The sequence below is a fragment of the Bos mutus genome, chromosome 8, assembly GCF_027580195.1.
Source record: "Bos mutus isolate GX-2022 chromosome 8, NWIPB_WYAK_1.1, whole genome shotgun sequence".
In the NCBI taxonomy this organism is placed as follows: Eukaryota; Metazoa; Chordata; class Mammalia; order Artiodactyla; family Bovidae; genus Bos; species Bos mutus.
In genome coordinates this window covers 26,944,046-26,971,576 of record NC_091624.1, presented here as the reverse complement: position 1 = coordinate 26,971,576, position 27,531 = coordinate 26,944,046, and the positions used below count along the sequence as shown (strand labels likewise).

General features: G+C 39.7%; 1 protein-coding gene across 2 annotated transcripts in view; it reads left to right on the top strand.

Moving 5' to 3' along the window:
- The window catches only part of SPTLC1 (serine palmitoyltransferase long chain base subunit 1), a 73,361-nt gene that overhangs the window by 21,883 nt on the left and 23,947 nt on the right, over positions 1–27,531 (top strand). For both annotated transcript variants that reach the window (XM_005887193.3, XM_070375239.1), the window contains exons 4-6: positions 6,548–6,641; positions 7,536–7,608; positions 16,517–16,649. In XM_005887193.3, coding sequence (XP_005887255.2) covers positions 6,548–6,641; positions 7,536–7,608; positions 16,517–16,649 — 300 coding nt within the window. The remainder of the gene's footprint in view (positions 1–6,547; positions 6,642–7,535; positions 7,609–16,516; positions 16,650–27,531) is intronic.

Below are 27,531 nucleotides of genomic sequence, written 5' to 3'. Positions count from 1 at the left end.
TAATGCTTGTATTTTACTTTCTTTTACTATTTTATGTCATTAAAAACATGTATTTTATTATTTTTAGCATGTATAGATTCTTGAAACTATTTTTAATGTTTTATGAATGTGTTTTTAATTTTGTGCTCTAGACTCCATTCTGATTTTTTTTTAAACAAGTTTTCTACTCAACACAATTTTTCGACAAATGTTTGAGTTCCTGCTGTGTTCAAGGAATATGCTGAGTATGTGTAGTAATCAAAATCTTAGTTCTCTTAGGCCAGGCAGACCAAAAATGAAGTAAATATAGTGTTAGCTGGTGTTGAGTGGTGTAAAGAAATATGCGGCAGCACAGAGAGGTGGAATTGCTAAGTGTACTTCTCATTTCTTTTGACTGGTACATATTATTCTGCTGTATATGGCTACCATGTTTTACTTAGCCATTTTCCTTGTGATATATACCTCAGCTGCCTCTACTCCCCACTGCTACAAACAGTGTGGTTATTAAACCTGATTGACATCCTGTTGTGGACCTGTTTGAGTCTCTCTAGGGGTGTGGGCCCAGCAGGAGAATCATGATGTAGGAAAGTCCCAGAGGGAAATGAGACAGGCGTATACCAGTACCCAATTCCTGGACAACATTGTTTTATTTTGCATTTCTCTGATTATTTGAGCCATTAAGTATAATTTTATCTACTTATTAGCTGTTGGGGCTTTTCTCTTCTGTGAATGCCTACTAGTATCTTCTACTTCTTTTTCTACCTAATTCCCAGCCTACTTTTCAATTATCAGGAATCCCCATTATTGTGTAGATTTTAATTCTTGATCAGTTCTTGTGTAGTGATTTATTACAATGATTCTAAGAAACTTTTTTTTTTCTTTCTATTTTAAGATCTCTGAAATGGATATGAATCTTACAGCTGCTGGGAGTCATTCTTACCTGGGGGCAGTTGGGGTGGTATCGTTTCTTAGCACTGATGAACTTGGTCATGGCTGTACTCACTGCCAACACCTCAGTTGAGTTACGTGGCCATAGGTCGTATAAGACAGCTGATGGAAGGAGAAATGCTCGGATTCCTCTAGACGGATGAACAGAGGCTGTTGGGACTATGGCTTTGAGCATTCCTTTGTCAAATTCCTGCTGCCTTTGGATAATAAGAGCTTACTTTCTAGAAACACGTGATTCAGTTGAGGAAAGATTAAATTAGGAGTTTAGTCCAATAGGAAAGTTCCAGCACGAAATTTAGAGAATGGGTGACTTGTCAGGTAATCTCAGAGATGATAGCAGAGCATCCTCCTAAGCAATACCAGGATACTCCTGTTAGCAGGGAGTGTGAATACCTGTGATGTCCATGATGTAGCAGGGAGCAGTCAGTCAGAACTGCTGACTAAAAATTAGGAATGTCTTAACTGATTCATCTTGTTTATATTTTTCCATACATAGGTGCGAAAGTAGAATGACAAAAATCTGTGTCAGGAATGCCTTTTCATTAAATATAACCTGAAACACATATAATAAGAAAACTGTCATTACATTTTAATTGGCCATGTCTTTCTTCCTTAGTGGTAGATAAAATACAGTTGATGCCATCTTGCATTCATGAAATACAACAAATTTCTATCACCCATCTGTTAGTTTTGTCTGTGGTATCTTCATTGAACCAAAATTCTTAGTTTTGACTTAGTCACATCCATCCATTTTAGCCTCATGGTTTGTGTTTGGAGACTTGCTCTAGAAATCATTTCCTATTCTGAGGTCACAAAGACTTTCTAAATTTTCTTCTGTTACCTTTTTCAGAGTACTTTTTAGGCTTTTAAAATGCCTGGAATTCACCTTTGTATATGGTTATTCAATTTTATTTTTTCCCATTGAGAACAAAATATGTGTAACTTAGTGGGTGCAGCTGCTGCTGTTTGCAGGTATTTATATATAGGCATACCTCATTTTATTGCACTTTGCTTTGTTGTACTCCTGTGTGTGTGTGTGTGTGTGTGTGTGTGTGCACGCACTCAGTCATGTCCAGCTCTTTGCGACCCCATGGACTATATAGCCTACCAGGCTCCTCTGTCCATGGAATTTTCCAGGCAAGAATATTGGAGCAGGTAGCCGTTTCCTGCTCCACGGGATTTTCCCAACCCAGGGATCAAACCCACGTCTCATGTGTCTCCTGCATTGGCAGGTGGATTCTTTACTACTCTACCACTTGGGAATTCCATTGCACTCCCATAGATACTGCATTTTTTACAAATTAAAAGTTTGTGGCAACCTTGTATTGTCAGATGATGGTTGTCATTTGTTAGCAATAAAGTATCTTTTAAAAATTAGAAAATAATTTTTTTTAGTTTTATTAAGATATACTTGACATATAGCACTGTTTAAGGTGTATAGCATGATTTGACTTACATAGATCATGAATTGATTACCGCATTAAGTTTAGTGAACATACATCATCTCATACAGATTCAAAGTTAAATAACAATTTTTTTTTCCTTCTGAGGAAAACAAGTTTTACTCTCAACAGTTTTCATATATAATTTAACATCAGTGTTAACTATATTTGTCATGTTGTACATGCAGTGCAGGCAGATTCTTTGCGATCTGAGCCACCAGGGAAGCTTGTTACATCCCCAGTACTTAATTATCTTATAACTGGGAGTTTGTACCTTTTGATCACCTTAATCCAATACCCCCTCTCCCTAACCTGCCTCTGGTAACCACAAATCTGATCTCTTTTCCTGTGAGTTTGTTTCTTTTTGAAGTGTGATTGACTTAAAACACTATATTAGTTCCTGGTATACAACATGGTGATTTTATATTTGTATACATTTCAGAATGATCACAATGATGAATCTAATTACCATTTATCACCATACAAAGATACAACAATAATCATTAAGTGTATTCCCCACACTGTGCATTTCATATCCATGACTCATTTATTTTATAATTGAAAATTTGTACCTATGAATCTTCCTCACCCGTTTTTTCTCATTCCCCCAGCCTCCCTTCCCTCTGGCTATGACTCTGCTTCTCTGTGACTGCTTCTGTTTTGTTATGTTTGTTCATTTGTTTTGCTTTTCAGATTCCACATGTAAGTAAAATCATACATATTTGTCTTTCTCTGACTTATTCCACTCAGCATAATACCCTGTAGATCTGTTCACGTTCTCACAAGTGGCAAGATTTTGTTCTTTATTTTTTGGCTGAGTAATACTCCTCCTTACATCTTCTTTTTCCATACTGATGGGCACTCAGATTGCTTTCGTATCTGGGCTATTGTAAATAATGCTGAAATAAACATAAGCGTGGAAAAATATTTGCTAATGAGTGCTTTTGTTTTCTTTAAATAAATACCCAGGGTTGGAATTGCTATATTATATGATAGCTCCATTTTTAATTTTTGAAGTGATTCCATGCTATCTTCCATAGTGGCTGTACCAATTTGCATTCCCACAAATAATGCATGAGGGTTCCTTTTTCTTCACATCCTTGCCAACACTGGTTATTTGTCTTTTTAATGATAACTCTTCTGACAGGTGTGAGGTGGTATTTCATCGTTGTTTTGTGTTTTCCTGATGATTAGTGATGTTGAGTATCTTTTGTGCCTGTTAGCCATCTGTATGTTTTCTTTGGAAAAATATCTATTTAGATTCCTTGCTCATCCTTGTCTTGTTCCTAATCTTAAAGGAAATGCTTTCAGTTTTTCACAGTTGAGTATATTAGCTGTGGGCTTGCTCCGTGTGAACTTTATTATGTTGAGGTATGTTCCCTCTGTACTCACTTTGTTGAGAGTATTTTTATCATAAATGGATGTTAAATTTTGTCAAAACTTTGTCTCCTTGTTGAGATGATCATGATTTTTATTCTTCAGTTTGTTAATATGATAGATCATGTTGATAGATTTTTGGATATTGAACCATCCTTGCATCCTTGGGATGAATTTCACTTGATCATGGTGTATTATCCTTTTAATGTATTGTTTGATTCAGCTTGCTGATATTTTGTTGAGGATTTTTGCATCTATGTTCATCAATGATACCGGTCTATAATGTCCTTTTTGTGTGAAATTTCTGTGATTTTTCGTGTGTGACATTTTATTCTTTATACTATGGAGTTTGCTTGTTCTTTTTCTATGTCCTTTAAGTGTAAGGTTGTCATTTATCTGAGGGATTTTTTGTTTCTTGAGATACTCTTGTATTGCTTTAAACTTGCAACAGCATTCTTCCATCTGGCCACCAGAGCTACATGTTCTGAGCATGCCCTGTGTGTGCTAAGTGAGTCTGTTTCAGTGGACTGACTCCTATGGATACTTGGTAGCCATGGCTGGTCCTTGGTGTAGTTGGTTACCACAGAAGTTGTGCAGAAGTTGTTGGCCCCTGATGGGCATGTCCAGATCCTGCACAGCTGGCTACATGGCTAGTGGAGTCCCAGTCCTGGTGCCAACCCCCTGGTGGGTGGGCCCAGGTTACGAAGTAGCTGACTGAAGGCCAGAAGCCCCAGAGCTAGTGTTTACCTAGTGTTGGTGGGCAGGTTTAGTCTTGGGGTTCCTGCAGCTCATGGGGTCCTATGACAGCCTGCCTGCTAGTAGGTGGGACTGTGTTTCCGCCCATCTCATCCCTTGGCCTGGCATTTCCCAGTACTAGTGCTGACTGGCTGGTAGACAGAGCTCAGTTTCAGTGCTAATAAGCTAGAGTGGGATTTCCAAAATGGCACTTGTCAGCAGCCGTGTTGCCATGTATGATGATCTCCCAAAATGATGGCTGCCACTATCTCTGTCTCCATATTAAGACCCATTTGCCTCCTGCCTCTCTGGGAGGCTCTCTTAAGATCAGTGAGTAGGTCCTTTCATATTACTGATTCTGCCCTCCATTCTGGAATGTTTGAGATTTTTGTGTGCAGCCCTTGTCTACATGGATATTTTGCTTTTTCATGTTCTTGTGGGTGCCAGCTCCACCACCTCAGGAAATTTTATGAAACTTCAGTTTTGTGAAACTAAAGAAGTCCTAGGAATTGGGAAGGCAATGGCAACCCACTCCAGTACTCTTGCCTGGCAAATCCCATGGACAGAGGAGCCTGGTAGGCTGCAGTCCATGGGGTCACTAGGAGTTGGACACAACTGAGCGATTTCACTTTCACTTTTCACTTTCATGCATTGGAGAAGGAAATGGCAACCCACTCCAGTGTTCTTGCCTGGAGAATCCCAGGGACAGGGGAGCCTGGTGGGCTGCCGTCTCTGGGGTCGCACAGAGTCGGAAATGACTGAAGCGACTTAGCAGCAGCAGCAGCAGCAGAAATTGGGAAAACAAGTGACATAGTAGATTTAGAATCATAGTGGATGATTTGAAAGAGAAAAAGCCCTTGAAGCCATAGAGAAGAAAGAAGACAGTTAATGAGCACTTTTTATAATGACAATTTGAGCCATAGCTTCTCACCCCACTTTATAGATGAAGAAACAGGCTCATGGAGGCCAAGTGACACCCCTGAGTTTCTGAAGCCGTCACTAGCCACAGTGCAGACAGAATCTGCCTGACTGATCTACAGCTGTTCTTTTCAGAGTCTTGTATGAGTTCATCGGCTTTTGTTAATTTACTTCTAGTAGTCATTCTTTTCCTTCCCTGGATTCCCAGCATTTTTTCATTATTTTTCTCACAGAAAACTAGTTCTGTTAGAATATACTGGTGAGAGTGGTGTTCCCTAGTCTTTTCTGGCCGCAGTACATTTTACAGAACAGCCCAGTGACAGAGCAGTGAGTTTGTGAAACAATCAGTTCTGTGCCACTGTCCAGGACCCTGGCCCTGTGTGGTATGTTTCTATTCCATTCTATTCTTTATTCTTACGATTTCCTTTAGGTGAAATAGGCTGGCTGTGATCCATTAATCACACCCTTTAATAGCTCGTGTCCCATAGTTTGGCCTGTATTTTTAAAGCATGACTTGTAGCTCGAGTACTTTTCAGCAGAGGACGATAGGTTGTCTGAGTAAGAGCCCATCTCCTGTTCAGCTGAACTCAGATCCATGCTCTATGCAACCGGGCACTCTTATTTTACCCCTTTGTGGAGGGGTGGCGAATTCCTTTTAAATAGCGTTTCAGCATTAACTTTAGAAATGGGGGCCATGGCTTACTTATTCTTGTGGTGGCTTCCTGTAGATAACATGTATTTTTAAACTCTTGTCTGTAAGACTGTGACTCGCTCTGTCTCTTCATGCCTTTGATCTTGATGTTTCTATGTTTTCCTGAGGTACTTTATTTAGCAACTTAAGTGAGTTTCAAAACCAAGCAAAGGTTTGCCATTTATCTATCCAAAATCTTGAAATTCTAGCTCACCTTTTTTTAATTTAAGTAGTATAGAGGGGCCTATTAAGAGTAGAGTTAATTACCAAGTATCTGATTTTTAATATACCATTTTCTAATTTTACTTTTTAAGAATAAAAAGAGAGATAGGAGTATGCGAATAGAGTAGAATGACACACTTGTGTGTCCTGTCCCCTTCCCTCTCCGAGACAGTATAATAATGTGTGTCCTGCAACACAAATGACTGAAGTATACCACTCTTGTCTCTTTCCCCAGCCCTCCAAGCCATAACATCGTGGTGAATGGAAAAGAATGTATAAACTTTGCTTCATTCAATTTTCTTGGATTGTTGGATAACCCTAGGCTCAAGGTAGGTAGCACATATGCTGAAGTGGACAGATAACATGACTGACTTGAGCAACTGGGCATAAAATAAGAGACAAATGCAGAATATCTGAAAGGGCTTTGTAAATGTTTATCATTATTCTTTCTTGACAGAGCTGTAACCTAGTTTTCAACAAGGGAAGGCAGGAGTGTCCTAATGTGGTTTAGTGTTAGGTGACAGCCAGAGAACTATATGAACCAAACCCAGTAATAGTTGGAGATGTGTCCAGGAAATTGCTTCATCTCCTTTTGGGATTGTGAGCCAGTAAATATTTTTTGAGGAAAGTTGTTCAGTCGCCCAGTTATGTCCAACTCTTTGCAACCCTTTGGACTGTAGCACGCCAGGCCTCCCTGCCCCTCACCATCTCCCAAAGTTTGTACAAGTTCATGTCCATGAACTTTGAGGTAAAACTTATGCCCAAAATGCCAAAAAGTGCGAATGCATTGAGTTAACCAGGTTGTCAGACGGTAAAGTGTCTGCCTACAGTGCAGGAGACCTGATTTCGATCTCTGGGTCAGGAAGATCCCCTGGAAAAGGAAATGGCAACCCACTCCAGTACGGTTGCCTGGAAAATCCTATGGACAGAGGAGCCTGGTAGGCTACAGTCCATGGGGTCGCAAAGAGTTGGACACGACTGAGTGACTAACAACCAGGTTTTAATGGTCAAGCTAATATAACTTTTCCATGTTCTTAGTCATATGCCTAAATCTTTCCATCCCTCCTTTCTTTATATCCTATCAGAATTGTCTTAGTTCTTATAAAGGAGGAAAAGCCAGGCAACTAGAGAGGTATGTGAGCTATGTGGGTGAAAAAACAGGAAATTTCATTTTTGAGTTCTTAAGGATAAATTATTACAATATATATTTTTTTTCCACAAAGGCAGCAGCTTTGGCATCTCTAAAGAAGTATGGTGTGGGAACTTGTGGACCTAGAGGATTTTATGGCACATTTGGTATGTTTTCTGTCATATTTTTTAGACTGCTGCTTCCAACAATTAAGATCCAATCTGATTTCATAACTTCTTGGAAAAGGTATCCTTTATTAGTTGTGGTAATAAGCAAATGAACTTTCCAGAAGATTTTGTGTTTGAGACCATTGGTGGGAGACATGTTGATCTTAAGCTGACTGTCCCTTGTGTTGAAGGGCCATGGGTACCTAAGGCGCACTGTCTCAGTAGGACGAAGACTGAGCTCTTGTTGCATTTGCCCCAAGAGACAATGGTGTGAGGAGACTGTCTGCCGTGCGTGACATTTGTGATGGGAAGCATCTGGTTTGAATGGCTCTGCTCTTCATAGTTGTGCAGGAAGCCAAATCTTCCCTGTATTGTTGCTGTTGGCCTAATAGGGGCACCTTCCTGGTCTGCGTGGCTGTAGCCAAATGATGAGTATAGGGGAGCAGGAGTGCAGGGCTGCTGTACCCGTTTGGGTGGGCAGGTGGTATTGCTCATCATTCTGCCCACATTCCATTGGTGAAAACATAACTTGGATCATGCCTCCAGCAGAGGGACTGGGAAGTTGCCCTAGCTGGACAACCACATGCCAGGAGCAAGGTGAGAACAGATTGGAGGTACGGGGGGCAGTGATCAACTGTATAGCCCTTTTCTTTCTGGAATGAAGATGAAGGATCATTGATTTCCTTATGTGTGGATGACCTGGGGATGGATTAACTACCTGTTAGGATGAGTATGATTTCAAACACAGTAAACTCCCTAAATCAGAGTCATCAAAGAAGACCTTGGAATTTTATGATGGTTTTTGTTAAATGTATATTGTTCTTTGCTTCTGAAAATTTCAGAAATGTTGTTATATAATTGTTCAAGTGAGTATACTACTGGAAACAACATTCTGGTTTACGAAATGTCAGAGGCTGGGGAAAGAGGTCAGGGAAGAAAGTCTCTTTTAAAGTCTTCTCTGCTCATTTTCATTTCTTGGTCTGTGCTTTTTTTTTCACTTCTGCAGTTAAGATGTTTTTATTTAAGGGAGCACCTTTCTTTATCCTTTAGCTAGTTTAGTGGTTGAATTATTTGTATTAGAAACAGATGATGGGAGTTAGTGTCCAAGAATCCTGCAGCTGGACAGGATCTTTAAAATCTTGTATTCCTGCATCCCAGCTATTCAGAAGAGAACTAGAAAGCTCAGAGAGGTTAAGTGACTTCCTCATGGTCACACTGCTAATTAATTTCAACCCTAAAACTAGAAAACAAGTTTCTTGATTTGCAGTCGTAATGGGAAGATCAAAGACTTTAAAGAGCTTAGATCAAAACCTCCCTCTTTCTTCTAGCCTAATGCAAACATGAGTTGTTTGCCTGCTTTTTATTGGTAGGGTATTATTTCCTTGATAAGAATTAGAAAACTAGAAAAGGCACTTTTTGTTTTTACAGGTTTATTTGTTGTAATCTGATCAACAAGCCTTTCTTTCCATGATCTGCTTGCTGGGGTAAAGAATTTGCTTTCTTAAAACTCTCTCTTTCTAGCAGATTTTATTTGCCCATGTGGCCTTGACTCTTGCTCGAGAGTTATCTGAGAAGACCAATAAGAGATTTATTGTAAAATTTAGTGAAAAAAAAGTTTCGAATCTTTAAGACCAGTTTTCCCAGAACTGTGGAAATATGTTGTTGTAATCGCCCAGTCAATTTTTCATTTGAATCACCTGAAATATGCATAATAGGATGCTGTGTGCTTCCAGATTTGTGTGTGGGGGGGTCTTTAATGATTTTTAGATTAATTTTTAAATTGCAATGTAGTTGACAAAAAATATTGTTAGTTTCAAGTGTATAGTGATTTGACATTTGCATACATTATGAAATGATCACCATGACAAGTCTAGCAACCATCTTTCCCTAAAGTTACTACAATATTATTGGCCATATACCCTATGGTGTATATTACATCCCCATTGCTTATTTATTTTATAACAGGACGTTTGTACCTCTTAACCCCCTGTACCTAATTATCCCCATTCATCATCCCCTTTCCCTTTGGCAGCCACATATTTCTTCTATCTATGAATCTGTTTTCATTGTGGTTTGTTTGTTTTGTTTCTTCGAGTCCACATATAAGTGAGATCATACGGTGTTTGTCTTTCTCTGTCTGACTTATTTCACTTTTCATAAAACCCTAAATTAATTTTCTTGATTGAATAATTCAGTCCATGATATAAATCTCAAAAAGGTTTAAAAAGATAGTGAAGTCTCTACCCACTGTCATTCTGCCTCCCAGAAAAGACAGCTACTGTCAGTAGTTTCTTGTTAATTCTTCCAGAGACTTTTTTTCAGTGTATGCAAATCATTTCATACTTTTTCACCCCAGTTTTACAAAAATGATAGCATACCATATATATGTAGTGTGCTGTTCGAGTTTGTTTTAAATTTAGTCTCCCGTATGTCTGAATGTAATAAACACATGGTTGTGTTATCAGCTCTTTTGTGAACAGCTTTATTTGTCACTGTGTCTTTCTCCGGGCTTCCCAGGTGGCAGGCACAGAGGTAAAGAATCTGCCTGCCAGTGCAGGAAGTGCGAGAGACGTGGGCTCCCGGGTCAGGAAGATCCCACGGAGTAGGAAATGGCACCCGTTCCTGTATTCTTGCCTGGAAAATCTCATGGACAGAGGAGCCTGGTGGGCTACAGTCCATGGGGTCTCAAAGAGCTGGACACGACTAAATGACAGCACACGCCCACTCACACGTATCATTCTTATCCTATTGTAGTTCAGGGTTCAAACAGACTGTGGTATCTGGATAAAGATTGAAGATTAATTTGCAGTGTGATGGTTTTGTAATAAGACACCAAACCTGCCTGGTGTGTTTTCTGAGTATATCGTCCTTCCTATTAACTTGCTTTGTTCCTTTTCAGCAGTTATCTATGCTTGCTTATCATCTTTTTTCCTTTCTTTATATGTATATTGCATATATTTTTATTTATTTTTTTTTTCAATACGATATTTTCTATATTTTTCCTTATTCTGGAACCGATCACTTAAATTATTGTAGTTGTATTACATTACCTTGAAATTTCAGTGTAGGTAAGCTTAGGGAAGCTACCTGAGATCTGCTAAGGCTATATTTTAAATCTCTAAAATACCTTCTACAGTTAAATTATTCAAAATATTTATGGTACATTAACCCTTTGCACTGAGCATTAAAGCAGAAGTGAAAGACCCCTTTCCTTTCATTTTAGTAGCTTGTGCGTTTGTGAGACTAGGGTCTCTTTCCCTGGCCCAGCGAAAGGTTGCTTTTAATTTTGTCTTTTTCCTGAAAGGATCATTCAGGCATCTGTTTTCAGTGAAGAAAATGTTGCCTGTTTTAGCTCTTTTCTCAACATTTCAAGTAATGAATGAAAATCACTTATTGGAAAAGTAAATGTCCTTATTAAAACATTTTCTACTTATTGTTTGATAGTAAAATTAGGTGATACTAGATGATTAACCGGAGAAGGCGATGGCACCCCACTCCAGTACTCTTGCCTGGAAAATCCCATGGACGGAGGAGCCTGGTAGGCTGCAGTCCATGGGGTCGCTAAGAGTCAGACACGACTGAGCGACTTCACTTTCACTTTTCATTTTCATGCATTGGAGAAGGAAATGGCAACCCACTCCAGTGTTCTTGCCTGGAGAATCCCAGGGACGGGGTAGCCTGGTGGGCTGCCGTCTCTGGGGTCGCACAGAGTCGGACGTGACTGAAGTGACTTAGCAGCAGCAGGTGATTAACACAGAAAAAAGAAAATTGAGAATTGAATTAAAATTCTTCTAGTTTCTTAGGCTAAATGTTTACCTGCCTCCTAAAGGCCCAGCAAGTTGTCTTATATAGTAAAGGACCATGTGAACCAGAGGTTTTTCCACCTTCTCATCTTACTGTTTTAATGTGTATTTTAGAATGAGTCAAATGGTGTTATCAAGTTGTGGAGCCTTCCTTTTCTCTAAGGCTAATGCAGTCCCAGTGCCTTTGATAATTGCTCTTGTTGAACCTTTTTATTTTGTTTGTAATGCATTCAGATCTCATTTATTTGTTTATTCCTCAGGCCTGGGATCTGCCTTGCATATGTAATACATACTTGGCTCTATGGTCTTAAACTGAATCAAAAGACAGTTACTGGCAGGGTTTCATGGTGAGAGATAGTGACATTTAATTGTGTTTTAGAGAAAAGAGTAAAGAACTGTTCATTTGTTTATTTTAAAGATATTTTTTCTCTCTTGTATAGTATCTTGACTGCATGTTTTAGTAGGAAAAGCATTTGGTCATAAAATTCCTAGATTTGCCACTTCCTTCTACCAGTCATGGGATTGTAGTTTTCTCAGTGTAGGCAGGGAATGATCTTTGTGCAACTTAGAACATTTTGGTAAGAATCACGTAAGATCCTGTTTGTGAAAAAATACTGCATGCAAAAGCATTCTGGAAAACATTCAGCACTGTTTTTGTATTTTAATGAGTACATATGTGATATTTGTACTTTTAAGAAAAATTGTCCAAGTCTCAGGTATTTAAAAAAAGTATGTAACATAAAAATATGGAGATATAAAGAGAAAATATAGTAGGTTGTAACTGTTTTAAAATTGGCAATTTTATGGTTTTTCCTCTAAACAACAAACTAGAACTTGGCCATAATACCTCCTTTTATTCTGATAAATAGGAAATTGAACTGAGTGGCTTTAATATAAGATAGCCCTTATATTTGGATATCCAGGATTTGGATAGCTTCATTAGAAGATAACATATCTGATATTTCCTTTTAAAAGAAGAAAACATTTTCTTTTATTCTACAAATATTAATTTAGTTGAACAAACACACAATATGTTGCTTTTTCCATGCCAGGCATTATTCTGAGTGTTTATGAGCATTAACTCTTGCGGTTCTCCTAACAATCCTTTCAGGTAGGTACACCTGTTGCCATTTGACAGAGGAAGGACCTGAGAGGGACAGAACAGTTTTAGGCCTGTCTGGAGTTCGCAGCTGGCAGTGAGGGAGCCCAGATCTGAGCCCCTGTGATGACCACCATGGCCAGGCTCTGTGCTTGGTGTGGGGCATCCTGCCCTAGCCTTGCCTCCCATCTGTTACGTTCTGGTGAGGGAGCAAGTGCCAGCAAGGGCAGCAGAAAGGGCAGAGAGGACATGGAGGCCTTCTGGTCACCTCCTGCCATAGCCTCCTGCCTGCCATATTGTTTCCTAGCAGTGAATTTAAAAATGCCGCATGCAGATCTATGAATCTAATTGTTGAAAGGGATCGTGCACACAGAAGATAGACATCCAGAGTCAAAGAACATGCCCTGGCAGTTTTTTCTGTTTACTGCCTCCCCTGCCCTTTTGTTGAGAATTTCTTCATTGCAGTGTAATATCATACATAAAAAGAAGTCATACAGCTATCCTTGTTCACTTGTCACAAAACCTGCTTTGCAAGGCTGACATCAGCTAAAGCTCAGTGTTTTTAGTTAGGAGAAAAGGCCTGTCTTATTTAAGCTTCTGGGACTAGACAAGAACCAGTAAATCACTGACTTATTGTAGAGAGATTCTTCTTACCACTTCATGGTAATGACATAAAAATGGTTATGAGTATGTGTGATGAAAGTATTAACATAATTTTTTTATCAACTGAGTTGCTAACTGTAAACCCTTAAAGCAGAGCCAAGATGTATTTGTTTTATTTATTTTTATTTGTTTTATTGCTAATCAATGAGAATCATTTAGATCTACAGAATGACTTTAAATCCCTTTTTGTGGTTGGTAGAAAGTTTGTATGCACAGCATGTTTTTTCTTTTTGAAATGGAGATAATGAATGAAAGCATTTCACTGTGACTTGGGTAGTACTTCTGCTAGCTAAATTGTTGAGACTTGCCATAGATAATTCCCGATTTAGAGGTAGCATGGTAATTTGAAGGAGGCCTCCTACATGGGACCTGCTCTCTCATCTGATCAGAAATGAGAGGCAGCGGAGAGGTGGGGGTCTTCGTGTAGGGAAGGTGCTCAGAGGACACTAACAGAGGAAAAGGAAGGCACACCTGAGACATGCTCGTGCTCAGCCGCATGGAGGAAGCTGGATGTCTGGTGCTTTTCTGCTTTCCTTGTTCTTGTCAGATTTTTGCCTGAAACCTTTCCCTGGCAACATACCTTATAGAATGGTGGGCAGGGAGGAGCAAAATCAAGTCTGTAGTCTTGGTGGTGTTGCTATCACAGGTTTGATGCTTGAAAAGCTAAGCACTCCTTTGGTACTATTTCGATCAACCAGGATGCATCTTTCTAGACCTTGTTATTGTGAAATCTCATGTTTATTTAATATTGATCTAATTAAAGTATCAGTTTATAAAAATAACTATTTGACTGGTAATGGAAATCAAATGATATTTCATGTATTTTTTATGTAATAGGCTATATGGGAGTGCTTCCCTGATAGCTCAGTTGCTAAAGAATCCACCTGCAATGCAGGAGACCCCGGTTCGATTCATGCGTCAGAAAGATCCGCTGGAGAAGGGATAGGCTACCCACTCCAGTATTCTTGGGCTTCCCCTGTGGCTCAGCTGGTAAAGAATCTGCCGCAGTGCAGGAGACCTGGGTTCTATCTGTGGGTTGGAAAGATCTCCTGGAGAAGGGAAAGGCTACCCACTCCAGTATTCTGCCCTGGAGAGTTCCATGGACTGTGTATAGTCCATGGGGTTGCAGAGAGTCGCACACTATACTGAGTGACTTTCACTTTCAGGCTATATTGGTATACTTTTAAACTTATAAATGGGCAGAAGCATGCCTAGATTTTTTTTAAATCATTGCTTGATTAGAATGGGGTAAATAGTTCATTTTCACAATTCTGTATCATTCTTTAAGAAGTCTATGAAGTAGACTTTGATTTATTTTATTTTTCGGATATTGCTGCTAAATTTTCTAATTCCTCACCGTGCCTCTCTTGCCATCAAATTGGGATTTAGTTTGGACCCTCTGTGCTGTCTCATTTCTCGCTCAATGACTGGCTCCCACCCCTGCAGCCTTCAGTTCATGATTGAGGGACCTCTGCCTTTAGTCAGAAGTCACTACGGAGGTGTTGCAGTTCTGAGTGTAGAAGGGACCCAGCTGCTTCAGACCAGGAGACCAAAGGCACAGCTTAGTCTTTTGTCTCCCTTGTAGGCTCAGAGTTCTCCATTGAAAACTGCCAGATGCCTCTCTTAGCTGTCTCACTTTGTCAGGTGGCAGGAGCCCTGTATTTCTCCCTGACCCAGTGCTTATCACAGTATCTTTATGTGATATTTACTAAATGTTTAATTTACAGTTGAATTAACTGAGATTGTTAGACAGCCCTCATCTCCTTTTTAAAATGTAGTCCTTTGTGAAGTTGTATCTTTTATAATTCTCAATTTTGTCTCATTAATTAAAAGGCATCGCAATAAGATTAGCTTGCCTCTGATATATCAGTAAGTGGGTTTACAGAGTTTAGACACTTTAGTCAAATGTTCTAAAAAGTGGTTTATTCCTATTGCTGAACTTACCCCTCCCTGGAAGGTGATGGAAGCTTTATAATTAACTAGGTCCCTGTCCCTTACCGTGGGCTGGGTTGTTTCTTTTGTATATCTCAGTCCTTCAGGTCTTTTCCTTCTCCCCTTTCTCACCAGGAATGCTCTGGTGGGGAGGGGCATACCGCAGGGAAGGCTGATGCTGAAGGGGCCTCTTAGTGCGATGCTCCCACCTACAGGTCCTCGACATGTAGGCTGAAGGGAGGGTTCTGCTGGGCCATCAGCCTTCTTCAGCCCTTAGTGGAGAACATCTAGGTCCTCTGCCACTGCCTGCGCTTCTGATTCCTCTCAGTGGACATACCCCGGCTCTGTATGCAAGTCTGCCTTTACTGCTCTGAGCTCGTCCTCTTTCTCTTGAAACTGCAAGGCTAGAGGGGCCTGGCTGCGTCTTCCCTGTATCAGCTTCTGAGTTCTCCTTGCACAGGGCAAGGGTAAAACGCTGATCTGGTTCTCCAGGCTTGGGTCCTGCTGTAGTTAAAAGAGCTAAAGGAAGTTAAAAAAATTTTTCTGCTCATGGGTAATGCTTCAAGACGCCTTAAAGTTTTCCAGTTCAAAGCCAGTCAGTATACTGTTTATTCCGGATATCGCTGGTCTTTTCATCTGAGGGTCTAGGAAGGTGAAAGGCTATATGGAACCATGATGTAAGAGAGAAGAAAAAAAACAGTTTAATAATTACAGTTTATCCCTATAATTATATCAACATTCTTCCTAAGCTGCTTCCATAAAAGGGCCATATTTCTCTTTGTATTCTACATTTGGATTCACCAGTACTCTTAGAAAGAAAATTCAGACAGAAACTCAGTCCTAAAGTATAATGGCAGGTGCCACCAATAAATGCTGACACAAACTGTCAGCGGAGTGACCACCATAGTTGAGAAAGGCTCCCTCTCAATGCAGAGTGTGTGGAGTTCTTTTTAACCACTTTGCTTTTGTATTTCTTTTCCTTTTAAAAACTGCTTGACAGTTGTCTTAATGCCTGGTTTGGTCACTTCTGCTAAAATGCAAAAAGGCATTAATAAATTAACATACGTTGATAACACCTCAGCACTGTTGATTGAGAGAAGTTAAAGTGGGCAAAGTGACAGGGCCTTGAATTCTTACTGCTAGAGTAATACGAAAGCAAAACCGAGTCAGAGCCATCTGAGTTACGTGTTTACGGACAGATGAGTAGCTGACTCAGTTCACAGAGTATAGACATAGTTTGGGCCTGGAATTATCTTAGTAGATACTGTATAACTTGTAACTAAAAACAATTACATTTGACCACAAGGTGACTACTAATAACTAAACTGCCTATGTTATTTTCTTTCTTCTTTAGTCAAAGAAAAAGAATTAAAAGACCTTTTAACCATTTAACTTTTTACTCTTGAACTAGATGTGCACTTGGATTTAGAAGACCGCCTGGCAAAATTTATGAAGACAGAAGAAGCCATAATATACTCATATGGATTTGCCACCATAGCCAGTGCTATTCCTGCTTACTCTAAGAGAGGGGACATTGTGTTTGTGTAAGTTACCTTTACCTTCATTTCAAAATTCCTTTGGAAATAATATTGGCCTTCCTAGAAAATGTCTCTGTTAGAGATCATCTACTTAAAATATTGATATTTTTTTTAACATTGAGAAGGTCAAACTTCTGCAGGAAGGGGCCAGCCCTCTGCCTTCCCTATGCAGCTCCTGACAGCATGGTATCCTTGTGAGTCTGTGATCATAACCCACTCACACTCCCTGCTGAAGTCACTCCACTTCGAAGCACCCACGCTGCAACTCCTGGTCTCTGCTGATCTTGCCCCATGGGTTGTTTAGAATACTGAAGTCATGAGTTGGGAACTCATAATAAGGACTTGTGTCTCTATTTTTATGAACAATGGAAGCTATTAAGTGAAATGTGACAAAACCAAATTCTGGCTACAGTGTTAAAGAGGAAGCAAAAGTCAGTCTGAGACCTAAAATTAAAAGTTATTTAATAATCTGCGCAGAAGATAACAGAGGCTTGGGCTAGCGGCAGGTACTTTTGATGCTGCCTGTAACCTGCTGCCTGGGCTCTGCCAGCCCTCACTCTGCTCCTCCCTTCTATGGTAAACAGCAGTACCACACATCCAGTGCCCATGTATGTTTGCTTCTGGAAAGTTAAGAAAGTCCCCAACTAGGGACTAGATTTTTAATAAAGCATAGTTACAACTACAGTGTCATCCAGTATTGCTTTGTACAAGTACCACCCCATAAATTCCTTTTTGAGTTTAAAGTCCAGAAAAGGCTTACAGTTAACAGTTGAACTTGTATGCTTCCTTTGTCAGATAATAAATACTATATTGTCCTTTTGGTTTAGTTGCTGGGAAACCTAGTCTAAATTCACTTTCAAGTCTTATGCTTGGTGTCTTAGAACTTAAATTTCTAGTACATCATTAGAAAACTTAATTATTTCCTTGTACATAATTTTAAATATTCCACCTGAAGTCTATTTGAAGGTAGGCACACTGGAGTAAAAATGGTATTTAGCAAATGATTTAATGAATTGTTTTTGATAAATTCATTAGGCATAGGCAATATGCCTGAGGTTTCATTTTCTTTCTTTTGTAGTAAACTGTGATAATGCTTTGTCTACAGATCTCAGAGCAATGGTTGTTCATATACTTAAATCTTTCCTTGTTACTTTATCTTTCTGTTACTTTATGTACCCTTTACTAATGAAATGCTTTATGTTGAGATAATTGTGGCTTTACGTACACCTGTAAGAAATGCAGAGATTTTCTGGACCCCTTACCTAGTCTTCCCCAAAAGTCACCTCTTGCAAAACTCTAATACAGTTTCAAACTGGAATGTAGACACTGATAAAGTCAAGATAATCCCTGGTTTTGTCACACCCATGTCCCTTCTATCCTGTTTTCTCTTTAACCCCTGAGGGCAATGGCACCCCACTCCAGTACTTTTGCCTAGAAAATCCCATGGACAGAGGAGCCTGGTGGGCTGCAGTCCATGGGGTCGCTAGAGTTGGACATGACTGAGCAACTTCACTTTCACTTTTCACTTTCATGCATTGGAGAAGGAAATGGCAACCCACTCCAGTGTTCTTGCCTGGAGAATCCCAGGGACGGGGGAGCCTAGTGGGCTGCCGTCTATGGGGTCACACAGAGTCAGACACGACTGAAGCGACTTGGCAGCAGCAGCAGCAGCAGCCACTGCTTTCTTCTCCCATTTCGGTAATTTCATCATTTCAAGATTGCTGTACATATGTAATCATATAGTAGGTAATATTTGAGGATTGCCTTTTTTCATTTTGAATGAATTCTCCAGAGATTCTTTAGAGTTGTTGTATAAAACAGGAGTTTGTTCCTTTTGATTGCTGAGCCACATTCCATAGTACGGATACACCAAAGTTTGTTGAACTATTCACCTCTTAAGGACATCAGAGTTGTTTTTAGTTTAGGTATATTACAAGTAAAGATGCAATAAATATTCATATATAGGTTTTTCTGTGAGCTTAAATTTTATTTCTTTGGAATATAGACCAAAGAGTGCAGTTGCTGGTCATGCAGTGTTACACATTTCATTTTTCAAGAAACTGCCAAACTTTTCCAGAGTAGCTATATTATTTCACATTTCTGTCAACAGTATATAAGTGATGTAGTTTCTCCAACATCTTCAGCAGCATTTGGTGTTGTCACTATTTTTCGTTTTAGTCATTCTGTAGGTGTATAAAGATATCTCATTGTGGTTTTAGTTTATATTTCCTGATAACTAGCCATACTTAACTGTTTTTAGATTTTGTTAGTCTTAGCATAGGAGAAGGAAACGGCAACCCACTCCAGTATTCTTGCCTGGAGAATCCTGTGAACAGAGGAGCCTGGTGGGCTGCTGTTTGTGGGGTTGCACAGAGTCAGACACAACTGAAGCGACTTAGCATGCATGCATGCATTGGAGAAGGAAATGGCAACCCACTCCAGTATTCTCCTGGAGAATCCCAGGGACGGAGGAACCTGGAAGGCTGCTGTCTATGGGGTTGCACAGAGTCGGACACAACTGAATCGACTTAGCAGCAGCAGCAGTAGTCTTGGCATCAGAATACTTTCTGAAGTCAATTTGAAAGTGTTCTCTCCTCTTCTAGTATTTTCTGGAGAAATTCTATAAACATGTGTTAGAATTCTCCAGTAAAAACAGCTGAGCCTGGAGTTTTTTTGTTTTGTTTTGTTTTAGAAGTATTTTAACTATGAATTTGATTTCCTTAGTACTTATAAGGCTATTTAAATATTGAGATGTAGTAGCTAGTGTTTTTCAAGGAATTGGTCCGTTTCTTCTGAATCATCAAATTTATATGTATAGCATACTTTGTGGTATTCCTTTCTTATCCTTCTAATGTGGTATACATTTCACTTCAGTTCAGTTGCTCAGTCGTGTCCGACTCTTTGCGACCCTATGAATCACAACACGCCAGGCCTCCCTGTCCATCACCAACTCCTGGAGTTCACTCAGACTCAATCGAGTCAGTGATGCCATCCAGCCATCTCATCCTCTGTCGTCCCTTCTCCTCCTGCCCCCAATCCCTCCCAGCATCAGAGTCTTTTCCAGTGAGTCAGCTCTTCCCATGAGGTGGCCAAAGTACAAATGTCTGGAAGCCCATTTCCTTCCTGACTGGTAATTTTTGTCTATTCTCTTTTTTGTCATTTTTGCTAGAGATTTGTCAATTCTATTGATCTTTAAAAAAAAAAACAACTCTGTTTCATAGAATTTTTTTGTACAGTGTATTTTTGTTTTCATTTCTGCTAATTTCTTGTGTGTTTCTTGTCTCCTCATTTTCAGTTTATCTTATTCTAGGTTCTTGAAGTGGGAACTTCAATTACTAATTTGAGGCTTTTCTTTTTTTCTAATGTGTTAGTGTTATGAATTTACCTAATCATGCTATAGTTGTGTTCCATGAATTTGATGTGTTTATTTTCATTTTCATGTAGTTCCTTGGATTTTATTTTCCTTAATACTCTCTTTGACCCATAGGTTATGCAGAAGTGTGTTGTTTAGTTTCCAAACCTTTGGAAAATGTAAATGTGTTAGTTTTGTGGCCTGTGATATGGTCTTTCTTGGAATATATTCCATGAGTTCAGTTCAGTTCAGTCACTCAGTTGTGTCCGACTCTCTGCGACCCCATGAATTGCAGCACGCCAGGCCTCTCTGTCCATCACCAACTCCCGGAGTTCACCCAAACTCGAGTCCATTGAGTCTGTGATGCCATCCAGCCGTCTCATCCTCTGTCACCCTCCTCTCCTCCTGCCCCCAATCCCTCCCAGCATCAGAGTCTTTTCCAGTGAGTCAACTTTTCGCATGAGATGGCCAAAGTATTGGAGTTTCAGCTTTAGCATCAGTCCTTCCAAAGAACACCCAGGACTCATCTCCTTTAGAATGGACTGGTTGGATCTCCTTGCAGTCCAAGGAACTCTCAAGAGTCTTCTCCAGCACCACAGTTCAATTCTTCAGCACTCAGCTTTCTTGACAGTCCAACTCTCACATCCATACATGACCACTGGAAAAACCATAGCCTTGACTAAATGGACCTTTGTTGGCAAAGTAATGTCTCTGCTTTTGAATATCCTCTCTAGGTTGGTTATAACTTTCCTTCCAAGGAGTAAGCGTCTTTTAGTTTCATGGCTGCAGTCACCATCTGCAGTGATTGTGGAGCCCCCCAAAATAAAGTCTGACACTGTTTCCACTGTTTCCCCATTTGTTTCCCATGAAGTGATGGGACCAGATGTTTCTGCCATAAGGGTGGTATCATCTGCGTATCTGAGGTTATTGATATTTCTCCCAGTAATCTGGATTCCAGCTGTGCTTCTTCCAGCCCAGCATTTCTCATGATGTACTCTGCATACAAGTTAAATAAGCAGGGTGACAATATACAACCTTGACATACTCCTTTTCCTATTTGGAACCAGTCTGTTGTTCCATGTCCAGTTCTGACTGTTGCTTCCTGACCTGCATACAGGTTTTCAAGAGGCAGGTCAGGTGGTCTGGTATTGCCATCTCTTTCAGAATTTTCCACAGTTTATTGTGATCCACACAGTCAAAGGCTTTGGCATAGTCAATAAAGCAGAAATAGATGTTTTTCTGGAACTCTCTTGCTTTTTCCATGATCCGGTGGATGTTGGCAGTTTGATCTCTGGTTCCTCTGCCTTTTCTAAAACCAGCTTGAACATCTGGAAGTTCACGGTTCACGTATTGCTGAAGCCTAGTTTGGAGAATTTTGAGCATTACTTTACTGGCGTGTGAGATGAGTGCAATTGTGTGGTAGTTTGAGCATTCTTTGGCATTGCCTTTCTTTGGGATTGGAATGAAAACTGACCTTTTCCAGTCCTGTGGCCACTGCTGAGTTTTCCAAATTTGCTGGCATATCAAGTGCAGCACTTTCATCATCTTTCAGTATATGAAATAGCTCAACTGGAATTCTATCACTTCCACTAGCTTTGTTCATAGTGATGCTTTCTAAGGCCTGCTTGACTTCACATTCCAGGATGTCTGGCTCTAGGTGAGTGATCACACCATCGTGATTATCTGGGTCGTGAAGATCTTTTTTGTACAGTTCTTCTATGTATTCCTGCCACCTCTTCTTAATATCTTCTGCTTCTGTTAGGTCCATACCATTTCTGTCCTTTATCTTTGCATGAAATGTTCCCTTGGTAGCTCTAATTTTCTTGAAGAGATCTCTAGTCTTTCCCTTTCTGTTGTTTTCCTCTATTTCTTTGCTTTGATCACTGAGGAAGGCTTTCTTATCTCTTCTTGTGACATTGTACAAGAGACAGGGAACAAGACCATCCCCATGGAAAAGAAATGCAAAAAAGCAAAATGGCTGTCTGGGGAGGCCTTACAAATAGCTGTGAAAAGAAGAGAAGCGAAAAGCAAAGGAGAAAAGGAAAGATATAAGTATTTGAATATGTTCCATAGTCACTTTAAAAAAGAATGTTTTGGCAAATACAGAGAAAATCCCGTATGAGGACAACAGTGAGAACGCGTCACTTCGTGACAGGACATGTGATTAATTTCCTTCCTTACACATTTCGGTTTTTCATATGATAGTATTCAGTGATCAAATGTTGTACTGATCATTATTTTGTTGAAAGTCAGTGATACACAAATTAAAACCAAAAGAAACCACACAAAAGATTTATTTGCCACTTCTATCTTACAATCCACTCATAGAGAGAGGTAGTTTTACATGTCAACTTCCTAAGATATATTTCTATATATCATAGTTTTAGTGAAACAAAGAGTAATTTCCATGAAATTTTATTTACCTTTTGAGGAAAATTATTTTTCTCCATTATCATTAAATGTGCTGTGCTATGCTTAGTTGCTCAGTCGTGTCTGACTCTTTGTGACCCTGTGGACTATAGCCTGCCAGTCTCCTCTGTCCATGTGGATTCTCCACGTAAGAATACTGGAGTGGTTGCCGTGCCTTCCTCCAGGGGATCATTCCAACCCAGGGATTGAACCCAGGTCTCCCACCTGGCAGGTGGATTCTTTACCATCTGAGTCACCAGGGAAGCCCTGTCATTAAATAGGAAAACAATATTCTGCTGAATGGAGTGTTCTGTAAATGACAATTAAATCTTCCTGATTGGTGTTATTGAGTTCTTCTGTATCCTTGCTGATTTTCTGTTTGGTAGTTCTGTCAAACTACTAGTGCTACAGGTCTATCAAACTGTTGTTGTTGTTTGTCTATTTCTTCTTTCATTTTTATCACTTTTTGTTTCTTACCTTTTGTAAGCTCTGTTACTTGGTACATGTTTAGGATAAGTTTTCTTGACTAATACTTTTTATTATTATATAATGGCTCAACAGTAAGTTAGAACTGGACATGGAACAACAGACTGGTTCCAGATAGGAAAAGGAGAACATCAAGGCTGTGTATTGTCACCCTGCTTATTTAACTTATATGCAGAGGACATCATGAGAAATGCTGGGCTGGATGAAACACAAGCTGGGTTCAAGATTGCCAGGAGAAATATCAGTAACCTCAGATATGCAGATAATACAACCCTTATGGCAGAAGGAAAAGAAGAACTAAAGAGCCTCTTGATGAAAGTGAAAGAGGAGAGTGAAAAAGTTGGCTTAAAACTCAGTATTCAGAAAACTAAGATCATGGCAGCCAGTTCCCATCCCTTCATGGCAAATAGTTGGGGAGACAGTGGAAACAGTGAAAGACTTTTTGGGGGCTCCAAAATTTCACTGCAGATGGTGACTGCAGCCATGAAATTAAAAGATGCTTGCTCCTTGGAAGAAAAGTTATGACCAACCTAGACAGCATATTAAAAAGCAAAGACATTTCTTTGCCAACAGAGGTCCGTCTAGTCAAAGCTATGGTTTTTCCGGTAGTCATGTATGGATGTGAGAGTTGGACTGTAAAGAAAGCTGAGCACCAAAGAATTAATGCTTTTGAACTGTGCTGTTGGAGAAGAGTCCTGAGTATCCCTTGGACTGCAAGGAGATCCAACCAGTCCATCCTAAAGGAAATCAGTCCTGAATGTTCATTGGAAGGACTGATGCTGAAGCTGAAACTCCAATACTTTGGCCACCTCATGCGAAGAACTGACTCATAAGAAAAGACCCTGATGCTGGGAAAGATTGAGGGCAGGAGGAGAAGGAGACGACAGAGGATGAGATGGTTGGATGGCATCACTGATTCAATAGACATGAGTCTGAGTGAACTCTGGGAGTTGGTGATGGACAGGGAGGCCTGGTGTGCTGTAGTCCATGGGGTTGCAGGAGTCAGACATGACTAAGCAACTGAACTGAACTGAATGACTTTCTCTGTCTCTGATAATTTTCTTTGTTCCGGAGTTGTCTTTATCAGTTAATAACACAGGCACTCTGCTTCCCTTTTGAAAGTTTTGTGTGGTGGATTTATTGTATGTAATAAATATGTTCACTGCCTGTATTATTGTATATAACATACATACATATTCCCTTACTACCTACCTATCTCATTACATCTGAAGGCAATTTCTTATAGGCAGTATGTTTAATCCTCTGTGCCAGTCTCTGTCTTTAAATTGTATATTTAAGCCATTTACATTTAATGTAATCATTGGTATATGAGAGCTTATTGTTCGGTTGCTGAGTTGTGTCAACTCTGCAGCCTCATGGACTGCAGCATGCCTGGTTTCCCTGTCCTTCACTATATCATGGAGTTTGCTCAGGTTAATGTCCATTGAATGGGTAATGCTATCTAACCATCTGAGAGCTTAGATCTACCAATTTTTATTTTTCATTTTTTGCTTGTTCTGTTTGTTTTTTGTTTTCCTTTTTCTTTTTCCTGCCTTTCTCAGGGTTAATTGAATGTCTTTGGGAGTTCCATTTTTATTTATCTTGTTTATATAATACAATCACATATCTTTTTTTTATAATACAGTTGTTTTAAGTATTTCTTGTAAACACCTTGAGAACCACATGAGATAGTGTTATAATTTTTACTTGAACCATCCAAAAATAATTTAGAAAACTCATGAGAAGAAAAGCCTACTGTGTGTGTTCATACTTTTTACTTTGTTCTTTCTTCCTTCATCAGAATGTACAGTTATTTTATTTTATTTATTTATTATTTCTATGTGGAGAGCTTTCCCTAGCTATTCATTTAGGGGAGGCCCGCTTGAGAAAAATTCTCATAGTTTTTTCCAACTGAGAATGGCATCTTCTCTTCATTAGCAAAGAATATTTTGCCTAGTTTTGGATTCTTGGTTGCCAGTCTTTTCTTTCAGTATCTGAAATACATTGTGGCGCTCTGTTCTGGTTTATGATGAGAAATGTACTGCCACTCAACTTTCTTTTATATATAAGACGTCATTTTTTGCATGCTGTTTTCAAGAATTTTTTGTTTGTCACTAGTTTTCAGAAATTTGACTAAAATTGTATTGGCATTTATATGCTTGGGTTCACCTGCAAGAATTTCACTCAGCTTCTTTAATCTGTTGGGTTAAGCCTCTTGCCAAAGTTGGGACTTTTTTCAGCTATTATTTATTTAAGTACCTATTTGGTTCTCTTCTTTGGAACTCCGCAGAGTTGAATGTTGCATATTTTATTGTGGTCTCACAGGTCCCTGAGACTCTGTTCTTTTCTTTCCAGTCTGTTTTCTCTTTGCTATCTACATTGACTTGATTTCCACTGTTCTGTATTTTTAGCTTTCTGATTTTGAGCTCATCCACTATGCTTTTTCTCTTGACTATTTTGTTTTTCAATTCTAACATCTCCACAGGATTATTTATTTCTTCCCTCTCTCTGCTGAGACTTCCTGTTTCTTCATTTGTTTCAAGCATGTTGGTAATTACTCACTGAAGCATTTTCATTGTGACTGCTCTGAATCATTGACAGATAATCCTGACAGCTTTGTCATCTCAGTACCTATACTAGTTGATTTTTTTTCCATTGTTTGATGTTTTTTGGTTCTTGGTATGACAACATTTTCATATTATGCTGTTATAGTTTATGCTTTATTTAAATGTTCTAATTGTTTCTCTGACAGTCTTCCAACAGGGGCAGGGGCCACTGCTGCCTCATTACTGCCAGATGGAAATACAAGTCCAGGGTCTCCACTGGGCCTCCATTGACACTGACATGGGGTTATTTTCATTTCTGCTGGTTGTTGATGAGAGTCCTACTTTTCTCTGAGCCTCCCCTGACATACCCTAAGCATAGAGAGGGGAGAGTGCCTCTCATGCAAGAGGGTTGGAAGTTGGGTCTCCACATGGTCTTCACAGTGGGAGCCACTTGTTACTATCCAGTAGGGATACATACAAGTCCTGGTTGTCTTCTGTGACAACTCCCTTGGGGGTGTTGGGGAGCCTTGTTATGGCCCTGTAAAGGCTAGAGTCTAGGTTCCCCCTGAGCCTTTGCTGATGTGGAGGGGACAGGCCCAGGTTGTTCTTGATTTGGCTGCAATAGAGACATTATTGGGCTTCCCTGGTGGCTCAGAAGGTAAAGAATCCACCTGTAGTATGAGTGACCTGGCTTTGATTCCTGGTTTGGGAAGATCCCCTGGAGGAGGGCATGGCAACCTGTTCCAGTATTCTTGCCTGAAGAATCCCTATGGACAGAGGAGCTTGGCAGGCTACAGTCCATGGGTTTGCAAAGAGTCGGACATGACTGAGTGACTAAGAACACACACAGACATTATCATTTGCTGAGCTGCCCCCTTTCCTGTCCTTGGCTACAGAGAGCAGACTTTTGTCAGACCTTTTTTGTCTATGCCTGTTGGCATTTCCAGTTTGCCTGCTGCATCAGTTCCAAATCAGGAAAATCCAGGAACTTGTTTCATGTCATTTTTTTAAAAATTTATTTATTTTCATTGGAGGCTAATTACTTTACAATGCTGTAGTGGTTTTTGCCATACTTGACATGAATCTGCCACGGGTGTACATGTGTTCCCCATCCTGAACCCCCCTCCCACCTCCCTCCCCATCCTATCCCTCTGGGTCATCCCAGTGCACCAGCTCTGAGCACCCTGTCTCATGCATCGAACCTGGACTGGCGATCTGATTCACATATGATAATATACATGTTTCAATGCTATTCTCTCAGATCATCCCACCCTCGCCTTCTCCCACAGAGTCCAAAAGACTCTTCTGTACGTCTGTGTCTCTTTTGCGGTCTCGCATACAGGGTTATCATTACCATCTTTCTAAATTCCATATATATGTGTTAGTATACTGTATTGGTGTTTTTCGTTCTGACTTACTTCACTCTGTATAATCGGCTCCAGTTTCATCCTCCTCATTAGAACTGATTCAAATGCATTCTTTTTAATGGCTGAGTAATACTCCATTGTGTATATGTACCACTGCTTTCTTGTCCATGTCATTTCTTACATCCCTTGCTTGTGTGCTTTTTCTTATTTTTCAGTATTGTTTTATATTTGTTTTATATACAATGTCAAGGATTTTTGGTTTTACCCAGAAAGAAAAATAGGAAAAATTAATAATGTCTTTCTCCCCAGAAGTAGAAGTCTTGTTTGAAGTTTTAAATAATACACTTAATTTAAAAACTGTATTCCAAAAAAAAAACCAAAAACTATATTCCACCCTCTCACCACAAATAACTCAATTTGGGAGATCGTACTGAAGTTTAATCTATATGACTCAGCATTCTCCCCTGGGTTATATAGAGTCAACAGTCCAGTATTCATTTTCATGGCAAAGTAATGGCAGAGTGGTGGCCAGTCAAATCAGAGATGTTATTGATGATAAGATACATCAATGTTTCATTTAGTTTTCAGAATGAGAAAATTACTGTGAATATCCATACAGTAAGATGCGTGCTGATTTTTCAAAGAGCAAAATATGGCAAGAATATGGTTCTTGGAACAGAATCAGTATGGTAGTTAGGTGGAAAGACTTGGCAGAGTGAAGTGCAAAC